This window comes from Dreissena polymorpha, chromosome 7 (genome assembly GCF_020536995.1).
Source record: "Dreissena polymorpha isolate Duluth1 chromosome 7, UMN_Dpol_1.0, whole genome shotgun sequence".
Classification (NCBI taxonomy): Eukaryota; Metazoa; Mollusca; class Bivalvia; order Myida; family Dreissenidae; genus Dreissena; species Dreissena polymorpha.
The window spans coordinates 16,322,418-16,335,558 of NC_068361.1; the positions used below are offsets into that span (position 1 = coordinate 16,322,418).

At 39.1% G+C, this 13,141-nt stretch overlaps 1 protein-coding gene across 1 annotated transcript in view; it reads left to right on the top strand.

Annotated features, from left to right (window-relative positions):
- Positions 1 to 10,169, top strand: part of LOC127838562 (kelch-like protein 3) — a 28,039-nt gene extending 17,870 nt beyond the window's left edge. The window contains exon 2 of the mRNA XM_052366375.1: positions 7,291 to 10,169. Coding sequence (XP_052222335.1) covers positions 7,291 to 9,048 — 1,758 coding nt within the window. The 3' untranslated portion in view covers positions 9,049 to 10,169. The remainder of the gene's footprint in view (positions 1 to 7,290) is intronic.
- The last annotated feature ends 2,972 nt before the right edge of the window (positions 10,170 to 13,141 follow it).

Below are 13,141 nucleotides of genomic sequence, written 5' to 3' on the forward strand. Positions count from 1 at the left end.
GAGAGGATGATGCACGTCAAATGGCATTGTACACCATCTGTTTAAAACAGAGTTATGGCCCTTTGTATCTTGAAAAAATGCTTTTTACTATAGGCACTTTTGTGTCCGGAGCAATATCTTGTAAGTGCTTTGGCGGATTTCATTGAAACTTGGTATGAGTATATATATGCATAAGAGGATGATGCACGCCAAATGGCATTGTATACCATCTGTTAAAAACAGAGTTATTGCCCTTTGTATCTTGAAAAAATGCTTTTTACCATACGCACTTTTGTGTCCGGAGCCATATCTTGGCAGTGCTTTGGCGGATTTCATATAAACTTGGTATAAGTGTATATCCCCCGGCAGAGATATTGTTTTTGCGTTGTCCGGCTGTCCGTCCGGCTGTCCGTCCGTCCGTCACTTTTGTGTCCGGAGCCATATCTTGGAAGTGCTTTGGCGTATTTCGTTGAAACTTCGTATGAGTATATATATGCATAAGAGGATGATTCACGCCAAATGGCATTGTACACCATCTGTTTAAACCAGAGTTATGGCTCTTTGTATCTTGGACAAATCTGTCAGTTTGTTCATCTGTCCGATTTTCACCCATCCTCAAACAAAGCATATGTTGCGGGGGATATCAATTCTACGGATTTGCTTGTTTTATCCAATTTTCTTGAAAATCCTTCACATGAAGGATAGGAGAGAAGATCCATGAGATTTAGACCGGACAATAAAATGGAGGCTCCCACTTTTGACCTTTAAATATGACCTACACCTGGAGTCGGCATGACTTACTCTTTTTTACTGCACATTGTCTCAATGTGTATTAGAGCGAAGTTTTTCAAAAATCCGTCAAAAGACATAGGAGACGAAGGTGTTACGGACAGACTGACTGACGGACGAATGGCGTCTCTTTAATACCCCGTCGCGCTTTCGCAGAGGCAGATTTGAATATACACTGTAAATGGCTTTATCCACTGATGTTTAAAGCGTTTACTTACTACGCTACCATGAATAAGCAATCATGTTATTTATTTCGCAATTCTTATTGTATGGCACGACATTTCCCATTAAAGGTTATGTCATCGGTTTAATGTCATCGGCCGACCTCAGCGAGTCATGCGATGCTCGCAGCAATAATGAATTAATCATGTGTTGTGTATCTGATAACATTGTTGTTTGAATAGTGTATCATTCAACCCACATCCAATCGAACCTCGTAAAAGTCCATTGTTGTTTGAATAGTGTATCATTTAACCCACATCCAATCAAACCTCGTAAAAGTCCATTGTTGTTTGAATAGTGTATCATTTAACCCACATCCAATCGAACCTCGTAAAAGTCCATTTTTGTTTGAATAGTGTATCATTTTACCCACATCCAATCGAACCTCGTAAAAGTCGTTAGTATTTCACCTGGACAAAGTTCATAAGAACTGTTACCATACCTAGGTATTTAAGTAATAATTGTTCATACTTTTGTCCAACTTCAGGGGTTTGCGTTAACGTGCTGGCTTGAGGCCTTTCTTGGATCCTAATGTTATAATTTCTTAACCCTTTCAGTGCGGGAACCGAATTTTGAAGGCCTTTGCAAACAGTTTGGATCCAGATGAGACGCCACAAAACGTGGCGTCTCATCAGGATCCAAACTGTTTGCTATTCTGATAATATTCTTTGAAAAAAAATCGAAGAAAATGCTAATTTTAGAAATTCAGCAGACGACATTTATGCAGACGACACATTTCCCAGCATGCAAAGGGTTAATGAGCCCCATTCTGGGAAAACGGGTCTTAATGCATATGCTTAAAGTGTCGTCCCAAAATAGCCTGTGCAGACCCATACAGACTAATCGGGGCCGGCTTTTTCCGCTTTTATAGAATGTTCTGTTTACATAAAGTATCTTCTAAACGAAATCTAGTCTTGGTGGAAAATGTCGTCCCTGATTAGCCTGAGCGAACTGCACTCCGGTACGACACTTTATGAGCGGACTGCACAAGCCACTCCGGTACGACACTTTACGCATATGAATTTAGCTCTGTTTTCACTGAACGCGGCTGATTTCATGATCATTCACTTCGTAATTATAGCCAGGTCGGGTATTATACTTTTCAACTAAAATGTAATCCTTGAAACCAGTCATTGCTGGCTTTATTTTGCGTTATTCGTGGTTTGTTTATGCAATAACATAATTTTTAATACAGTCATTACCTTATATTTGTAACGCTTTTTATCTTGTAAGTAACGTTAAAAATCGCTAAAAATATTCTCTGTAACAGCAAGGGTCACTGATTTAATATTTGGTCTATGACATAGTATATTGGACTTGTACTCAGTTTGTTCAAGTTCCTTGGTTTCAAATTTCTCCACTCTAAGGGCTACTTGTTTTTTTTTATGTTAATAGTAAAAACAATGATTTTAAATTGGTTTCATTTTGGCCCATACCACATGAGCTATGTGTAATACTGTGTAAAAAATCTAGATATAAACAATAATTTCACAAACATCACTAAACATACACATAACAGTTAACGCATTTATGCCTAGCGTCTAGAAAAAAGGCCTTGGCAAACAGCGTCGACCCAGATGAGACGCCGCATGATGCGGCGTCTCATAAGGGTCTGCACTGTTTGCTTAAAGGAATTTCTGTAAGAAATATTCTAAATATAGTAATAAATATACTAGACATCCCTAATTTTGAAAATAAATTGATCCAATTTAGGATGGGAGAGTCCACTAGGCATAAATGGGTTAAGTGTCTAAATGCGACTTGAAACCTTTATGCCCTTTTACTTATACTAGCTTTTTACTATCTTTTAAATGAACTGCATCCTTGCAACGTTAGCCCGCTTATTGTGTGTGTTGTTAGCTCACCTGAGCACAACGTGCTCATGGTGAGCTTTTGTGATCGCTTTTGTCCGTCGTCCGTTGTCCGTCGTGCGGCGTCAACATTTGCCTTGTTAACTCTCTAGAGACCTAATTTATTGTCCAATCTTCATGAAATTTGGTCTTAATGATATCTTGGATGAGTTCGAAAATGGTTACGTTCGCTTGAAAAACATGACTGCCAAGGGGCGGGCATTTTTTCTTATATGGCTATATATGGCTATTGTAAAATCTTGTTAACACTCTAGAGGCCACATTTATTGTCTGATCTTCATGAAACTTGGTCAGAAGATTCATCCCAATAATATCTTGGACGAGTTCAAAAATGATGCCGGTTGCTTGAAAAACATGGCCACCTTGGGGGCGGGGCGTTTTTCCTTATATGGCTATAGTAAAACTTTGTTTACACTCTAAAGGTCACATTTATTTTCCGATCATATTGAAACTTGGTCAGAAGATTAGTCTCAATGATATCTTCGATGAGTTCGAAAATAATTATGTTTGCTTGAAAAACATGGCTTCCAAGGGGCGGGGCATTTTTTCCTAATATGGCTATAGTAAAATCTTGTTAACACTCTAGAGGCCACATTTACTGTCTGATCTTCATGAAACTTGGTCAGAAGATTTGCCCCAATACTATCTTGTTATCTCAGGTGAGCGACTTTGGGCCTTTTAGGCCCTCTTGTTTTATAATTATTATATAAACGTTCTTAAATTACTTGAAACCCAATTGACTCATAATCTTTTTTTATAGACGCACTTTATTAGTAAATATGTGCTGTGTTACATTTCTATAAAAAGTGCGTGCTTTTGCGGATGCCCTTGTCCGTCCGTCAATAATTTTCACGTGTTCTTTCGTTACTTCAAACGTGTTGCAGTGTACATGAACATTATGCACTTTATACTGACTTTCCCATGGGCTCTATGCGCAATTTTAAGTAAAATGCATTTGTCTGAACAAAAAAAATCTATTCGGTACTTCCGCACTTAAAATAGCGGAAGTAGCACACATTCAGCATCGTGTTTAATTTCCTGAAGTGTAGCCGTAGAATCACTGGCATCGGTATAATTATGCTAACATAAACGAGGCCAGGGATTTTTTATTTTCTGTTTAGTGCGTTTTTTTAAACCTACATGGTTAAAACGGCGAAAATTCCAAACAAACGCTCACACAAATTTCGAAAGATGTTCGATTGGACGGCGGAAGTAAAAATATGATAGTATTTCTAGAAAAGAAATTCATACATGGCAATAACAACTCTAATTGAAAACGAGTTAATTAGTTATACATGCATATACAATCAAAAGGATATCGGTTAACCCATTTATGCCTAGCGTCTACAAAAAGGCCTTGGCAAACAGCGTTGATGCGGCGTTAAATCAGGGTCTGCGCTGTTTGCTTAAAGGAACTTATGTAAGAAATATTCTAAATATAGAAATAAATATACTAGACATCCCTAATGTTGGAAATAAATTGATCCAATTTAGAAGGAGATTTATTATTTATTATAGTCTCATCCAATATTTACATTTGCCTTGGCAAACAGCGTAGACCCAGATGAGACGCCGCATAATGCGGCGTCTCATTAGGGTCTGCGCTGTTTGCTTAAAGGAATTTCTGTAAGAAATATTCAAAATATAGAAAAAAATATACTAGACATCCCTAATTTTGGAAATAAAATGATCCAATTTATAAGGATGGGAGAGTCCACTCAGCATAAATGGGTTAAATCAATACGAGTCTATTTCACTGTGATGTTCATTTGAGCTGTGTGTTGAAAACGCTAAAAATTCGTTCAGAATGCGACATCAATGAAAATGTTTGACTCTTTAAAAATAATATGTTTATGGTTTGTGTATTATTTAACCCTTTCAGTGCGGGAACCAAATTTTAAAAGCCTTTGCAAACAGTTTGGATCCAGATGAGACGCCACAGAACGTGGCGTCTCATCAGGATCCAAACTGTTTGCTATTCTGATAGTATTCTTTGAAAAAAAATCGAAGAAAATGCTAATTTTAGAAATTTAGCAGACGACATTTTAGATGACAAATTTCCCAGCATGCAAAGGGTTAAAAATAATATATATTTTTATGGTTTGTGTATTATTTAAAGGGGCCTTTTCACAGATTTTGGCATGTATTGATTTGTCATTAAATGCGTTATATTGGTAAATCTAAATATTAGATCTATAAAGATTCAGTAAAAAAAATAACTTTAAAGACAGAAGTAACGCTCAAATGGGCTCGAACCACTGACCACTGGAGTTAAAGTCTATCGCGTAGACCACTCGGCCATCCGTGCTCATACAATGAGTGAGGGATTTTATACTTTATATAAGCAATCCTCGTAGTACCACAAAATATAACGACAACAACAGAACACTCCAAATTATTCATTCATTTCGCGTTGCAACGCTTTATAATAGTCAGGTTTTTAAATCGTCAAAAGATGCATACATGTATAATGGATATTTTAGAGCATGGTAAATGTTCAGTACTACTGTTTCCTCACAAATATCATAACTACAACGAAAATTAGCGAATCTTAAACATTTTTTTTAATTTCGTCAATTTACCAAAACGTGAAAATGCCCATATTTTCAAAACATGTTTTATTTTAAATTGTGTATTTACCAAATCTGCGCCGTGAATTAAAGAAACTAACAATCAACCGATATCGGCCTTAGTAAAAATGAATAGTTTATTAGCGGGTGATCAATAAGCTAAGTGTTCGTATGTTTGCTCAGTAACGGATCGTTATCACCTTTGATTTTACAATCTATATAACTTGACATTTGATCGGAGACATCGAAGCGTTTCGTTTCCCTTCGGTTAATTTTCGTAAGTCACTTTAAATCGAAACTTATTTTTAAATTTGATTTGTACTGATTTTTTTAATTGCTACGACTTCCAAAACAGGTAATTATACGCCACCGATAATGATAATATCTGCTTCTTTAATACATTACTAGTTACTGGTACTGGGCAAACCACACCAGATAACTGAAGTACTCTTACATTGATAACTAGCTTAGATAATTCCGCAAAGTTAGAATCGAAGTATAAGCGAGTCACTTATGTGGTATGTATGTAAGTTCGTTAGTTTTTTATGCCCCCCTTCAAAGAAGAGGGGGTATATTGTTTTGCACATATAGGTCGGTAGGTCGGTCAGTCGATCGGTCCGTCACTAGATGGTTTCCGGATGATAACTCAAGAACGCTTAGGCCTAGGATAATGAAACTAAATAGGTACATTGATCATGACTGGCAGATGGCCCCTATTGATTTTCATGTCACTAGGTCAAAGGTCAAGGTCACAGTGACTCGAAATAGTAAAATGGTTTCCGGATGATAAATCAAGAATGCTTACGCCTAGGATCATGAAACTTCATAGGTACATTGATCATGACAGGCAGATGACCCCTATTAATTTTCAGGTCACTAGGTTAAAGGTCAAGGTCACAGTGACAAAAACGTATTCACACAATGGCTGCCACTACAACTGACAGCCCATATGGGGGCATGCATGTTTTACAAACAGCCCTTGTTTACTTCAGTTTTTGATCCTCGTTCGAACTTCTTAAATTGTGTTCAATTTTCACGACACTTCTCACGTTCAATATTCATCAGGATCAATATTGCGTGTCCTTTGTTCCAGATTAATTGAGCCGCGTTCTTGGAAAATGGGCCTTAATGAATGTGCTTACATGTCATCCCAGATTAACCTGTGCAGTCCGCACAGGCTGTTGAGGAACGACACTGTCCGCTTTTATGGAATATTTCGTTTAAAGAAATCTATTCTAAACAACTAGGCAGAAAGTGTATTTTCTGCTTAGTCTGTGCGGATTACACAGGCTAATCTGGGACGATACTTTACGCACATTTCTCAGAACGAGGCTCAATTTCAAAATAAGCGACAATCGGCCATCTTGTTTAAAAGTTTGACTTATATGAAACTTCTATTGAAGTTCACTTTATTTTAAGACGTTCTACCATGGTGCGTATAAGATTTACCTTGATCAGCTTTCTGATGTTAAGCAAACTTCTTTCGTAATGTTTAGCAAACTTTTCTGTAGGTTTGGAATTTAACCCTTTGCATGCTGGGAAATTTGTCGTCTGCTTAAATGTCGTCTGCTGAATTTCTAAAATTAGCATTTTCTTCGATTTTTTTTTCAAAAAATACTATCAGAATAGCAAACAGTTTGGATCCAGATGAGACGCCACGACGTTCTGTGGCGTCTCATCTGGATCCAAACTGTTTGCAAAGACCATCAAAATTCGGTTCCCGCACTGAAATTGTTAAAGGTATACACTCGGTCTGAATGACTGAAGACTGCACGGGCTACTCTGGGACGACACTTTACCAACATGAATTAAGCACGGGTTTCACAGAGCAAAGCTCAAGTCTAATATCTCTATTCCAGGAAAGTGAGAGAGACTCCCCGTCGCTAGAAGAGACTCCTCAACCATGGCGTCTGCGCGTGGCGGCGCTCGTGTTGGACGCCCTCGAAGAAATGTACTTCTCGGGCCGCCACACGGACATCGAGATTCTCGTGCAAGATCGCTCCTTTCACTGCCATCGCGTCGTTCTGGCGGCGGTTTCGAGGTACTTTGACGCCATGTTTGCTTCCGGAATGCGAGAGTGTAAGGACGGTTTGGTCCGGTTACAGGATATCGAGTACAACACTTTCGTCGATATTCTTGACTTCGTGTACTCCGGAAAGCTCAACATTTGCGAGGAGAACGCCGAGGAGCTTCTACGGGCGGCGACGCTATTTCAGATCGCGCCGCTGCACCAGAAGTGTCAGGACTTTCTCTTAGATCACGTTACCATTGAAAACTGTATCGGCGCCTGGCGGCTCGCCAAGTCACACGAGTGTACCGAGCTAGCGAAGAAATCGTGGTACATGATCCTGGAATGCTTCGCGGAAGTCTGCCTGACGGACGACTTTAAATACCTGGACGCCGATGAGATGTTTCACATCATAAACGACGACGATTTGCACGTTTTGAACGAGGAGATTGTGTGCGATGCGGTGTTTCGTTGGTACCGTTATGACTCAGAAAACCGCATGGACCATGCTTCGAGACTGTTCGAATATTTACGGCTTCCGTTACTTAGTTCCGAGTACCTCTTGACGGAAGTAGAGCCCATGGAACTCGTTGTAAAGAGTCAGAAATGCAGGGAGATTGTAAAGGAAGCGATCAGCTACCATATGCTGCCCTCCAGGCGGCCGGATTTCAACTCCCCGCGGGTGACCTTCCGGCGGTACGCCGATATGGAAGAAGTGCTCGTTCTAATCGGCGGGTACAACGCCACAAACGAGAAGGTTACGGACGTGCTTGCGTACAGCTTCGCGAGAAAAACCTGGTTCAAAATCACTCCGCTGCCTTGGCCATTGGGTCGGGAATTTAATTCGACCGTGTACGGAAATGACATCTACGTGTCCGGCGGCTCTCAAAAGTTGGACGCCCTAATGCACTACCGCTCGGACACGAACGAGTGGCAACGCTGCCCCAACATGTTAAAAGGGAGGCGGCGACACGCCATGGTGGCGGTCCGGGACTCTCTATTCGTTCTCGGCGGTTACGACGACAATCTACCAGAAGAGGCCAACAGAACGCTTAGCGACATCAGCGAGTATACAATCAGTTCGCGCATATGGAGCCAGTGCGGGAAGCTCCTCACGCCCGTTCGTTCAACGACGGCGGCTGTCAGCAAGGAAAAGATCTTCGTCTTCGGCGGCCTGCTAGCGGACGAGAAGGAAACTAATATAGTGCAGTACTTCGACACGCGGCTGCGCACGAGCAGTCGAGTGGACGACCTCCCATACCCGTGCAAGATGAGCCGAGCCGTCGTCTGCGACAAGCGCGTTTTTATCGTCTGCACCGACGGAAACATTCTGACGCTCACGGACGATTTCGTGTGCAAGCGCGCCGCTAAGATTCGCCATTTCAATCGCCGTCGTTTCGGCGCTATACATTATAAAGGGAACATCCTGATAACGGGTGGCGAAAGTGGATCCGCTTTGCACACGGACATCTTTACGTTCAATCCCGACGTCGAGAAATGCGAGGTGATAGCCACGAAAAATGTTCCCTCGAGGGCCAACTTTGCTTGCCTTAAGCTAGTTATTCACAAAAAGTTCTTGAAGTTTGATGTCTCCTTCGACCAGTCTTGACCTTATATATATATTGTAAACCAGCTGTCGCTTCTTACGTCAGCTTCTATTCTTATACTGACTCATGTGTATTCCCGTATAAAGCTCGATTAATGCATGTTTGGCATGTAACCAAACAGTATTCAGGGTGCAGAATCAACGGGGTTCAAAGGGGTTAACACACGGGCTGGACAGAATGTAAACACACCATTAATAACTTAATTTTGCAAATATCTCAAGTTATTGAAATACAGTTGCACAAATCTTTAGCGCTTAAAAGACAGTTTTTCTTGAAGTTTTTGCCGAAATCTTCCGATTAAAAAATAAATCATTGAAAACGTCTGCAATCGGTGCAAAAAAAATCACGTTGCGTGCAGCACTACCGTGGACATGATTGCGTTTCACATTGAAGTTTTGGCAAAGATTTCGTGCCTTTTAAATAAAGTAATTATGATGTATTTCACATTGCCATAAGCAATATACAAACTGTCTTTTATGCACTTACTGAAATTCTCAACAAACTTAATTGTTTAAAAGTTATTTGAAGAAAAGCACCACATACAGTTGTATCTACATCCATTAACATTCAATTGTGAACCCCACAAAGTCACGTGATCCTGCATCCTGGTATTATGCCGTACTAATCTTCTACAAATTCAATCACGAATGGTGTGCTCAACCGTATACTAGTCATATTGCATGGTCGTATGGTATATTGTTGTTTTTTCAAATGTTCGCATGGTGAAATTAACTTTTCAATGTTGGAAAAACCCATGTTAGACCTAACTCATGGTGGCATGGTAATTAAAAAAAATTCTTCCGGCTCAATGAATATCAAATTGCCCTACGGGGAACATTAATTTCGAATGGTAGTATGTTAAACTTAATTTTCAAATGTTCGTTCGTGAAATTTTCATGTGGTTGTTTTGAAAGGTTTATTTCAAATGGTCGTATGTTCAATTTTTGAAGTGTATTTTCAAACGATCGTTTGATAAACCTCATTTCAAGATTGTCGTTTGTTAAATTTTGTTTTCAAATGGTTATATGGTGAACTTTATTTTCCAATTTTCGCGGAATCAACTTTATTTATTTCAAATGATCGTATGATAAACTTTATTTTCGTAAATAAAGAATTTCGAGCAGATAGCGTTTGAGTTTCCGTTCTTTAAGCAATAACAGCACGTCTATTAAATATATTAATTAACGCCGAATGGTAAACCTTAGTTGCAGTGATAAAAATCTACTCGTTTACATATAGATTCTCCATGCATCGATTCGTTTATTGGCTGTCTTGATTACATTATACATAATCCATACAGCCCACCCCAAACGGGAAGCCTAACCATAACCCAGGGTTATCTGCCCTATACCATGCCTCGCTCGTTGTAATTGTCCTCATCCCACCTCAAACACTAATTTTTGTTAGCTGTTAAAGACAATGATTGGATATTTTTTGCCGACCAGTTAAATATAATGATACAATAAATGTATACAGCAATACGATAAACATTCTTCGTTATTTGAATACATGGCAAATACATGACAGGACTAATTTATATACCGTAAAACTAGGCAATCTGCAACGTCACATTTATATATGTCCATACAACCTAATTTCAGCGTATACGTTCCTGAGCGCCATATGGAAATACGAACTTAAATATGTCATTGACTTTGTCTGACGATGAAAAAAGGAAACCGTATAGGAATTTTCAGTTTCTCCAGAATGTATAGAGGGAATAGGTTGGTTTCGGTAGATTATCCATTGCAATTTGTGAGCGCTCAGAGAAATTATTTTCATGAATTGCTACGAGCGAAAATTGTTTATTTTCTATAATCACGAGTGGATTAAAATGGATTATCTCCCTAAAACTACAAGTAGTCCTTCTCTATATTTTTTTTCTTCGATTGTTTTTTAACCATTTAAAAAATGGTGTGTGTGTGGGGGGGGGGGAGCTTATAAAAATCTCAATCAACTCACGAGTACCGGTAATCTTAAATCCCAGCTATAAGTTTATTTGCATGTTCCTCTTTAAATTTAAGGTTCAGTCGGACTAAAAAAGCTGTTATGAACACCAAATTGAGCACGATGGTCAAAATCTTCTAAATAACTGGAAAACTTAAAATTAAGCCAGAATATTGACTTAAATGTTCGTGAAAATATGTATTTATTATTTGGAAGTTTGATTTATTCATTCTTATTTACAAAAACATACGTTAGAAGATTAAGAGTAACAGTATTAAGACATTCTGAACATATTGCTTCAAAATCTAAATTGTGCCATACTATGGCTGATTGGGTCATTGTCGACCTGATATGGCTTGAAGTCATTCGGGGGTGACTAGAAGCCGATTCTTGTCACCCTAGGGTGACTTCAAGCCGATTCATGAATCGGCTTCTAGTCACCCCATGGTGACTTCAAGCCATTTCAGATCGACAATGACCCAATGAGCCATACTATGAACTAAGCGATACGGTGTCTTCCTGGACTATTCGTTGTATCTTCCCTCAAGTCTCAAAGTATGTAAATGACGTATTTTTGCCACATCGTTATTAAATCCCCTGCAAAATTATCCTTTTTTGACGATGCTGCTTCAGCATCGTCTAAGTTATCGTACCATAGAAAATTTCTTCACAATGGCGAGCTATGTAAAAGACCGAGCCAGTCCGATTGAGATAGTGTCGATTTTCTAATCGGCATATCTCGCTGATTAGCATTGGTAACATTCTCCAGCAGAGTTGTCGTTCATGCCTCAACATAGGGTACAACTAAAATGCGTATATGACTCATATCGGCGGATATGACTGAAAAGTGCGAATATGAACAGATAATGGCTTTTTAAATGTATTTTCCTTTATTTTTGTTATATGAAAATCGTTCTGTGACGTCGCTTATGTGTAATGTTACGATCGAATGAATTTAAAAGCGTTTTTAATTGGCATTTTAATTTAGTAACTCCAAATTAATATCCGCGAATATGAACGACCAGTCAGACCACCGCTTTTATTAAATTGCTCTATTTTGAGGCAGTCTTAACATATTTATCACATATTGTGAATTTTTAATTCAACAGTGATTTGTTTATAACAAAACTGCAAAAAAACACGCATAAATATTGCCTATATTCGTTCATATTCGCACTTTTCGTTTATATCCGCGGATATGAGTCATATACGCAATTTAGACGGACCGCTCAAGGTCATACTCCAATGGCCGCGCCCATGAGAGAATCTTCACACTCGTGTCAAAACTTTCTTACAGCATACATCGGCTTGTTTGGCTATTTAGAAACTGTCATTTAGGATATATGAGTTATTAATTAACTTAATCTCCGCTAATGTCAACAATGGATTGAATTCGAAGGATACATTCTGTTGTGACTTTGCCCCCGATCCGTACCGAGCCGAGAGAAGACAGGACGTAGACCAGACGAGTAATGCGGGTTTTAGCGTGTACCGGTAGTGACGACAGACGATGCAGGTGGAACTCGTGCATTCGAAGGACCGAGACGAAGCGAACAACAGCTCTTGATATTGAATTGTGCATATTGTAAATATACTTGTATTTTAAAGAAGAACGTCTCGGTTTTAATAGTAGAATCATATAATTTCACATTATTGGCGACGAGGATGAGATTTCACATTATTGGCGACGAGGGAAAACTTTAAAGTATTAAATTTGCAATTGGGGCTTTTCTGCACCAGGCAAATTTAGGAAAATTTGACACTCGTTATTCGGACGTGAAAGTCAAAAAGAAAAACCACGAGGCACATGAGGTCATCGTTTTGAAGAAGAATACTTCGGGGCTTCTTCTGTCCTGTACCTTTCTTCAACCAGTTGGCTGTCAAGATTGGGGCTTCACTGCACTAGACAGTTCACGGCAAGACACAGTCTTCATTTTTTTAAGGTGAGGGGAAAGATGTGTTATTTTGCAAATTATTGTGCAGCTTTATGTAACATATTTGTTTACTTAAGAGTAAATTGTTGTTAATGCTAAGCAAGATTTCGGCTTTCGTGATTATCAGATGAAAGAACGGGCATGTTAATTGTGCATTAAGGTCATTTGGGAGTTATATAAGGGAGGTAATTTCTGGTAGCCATTCAATGGTGTA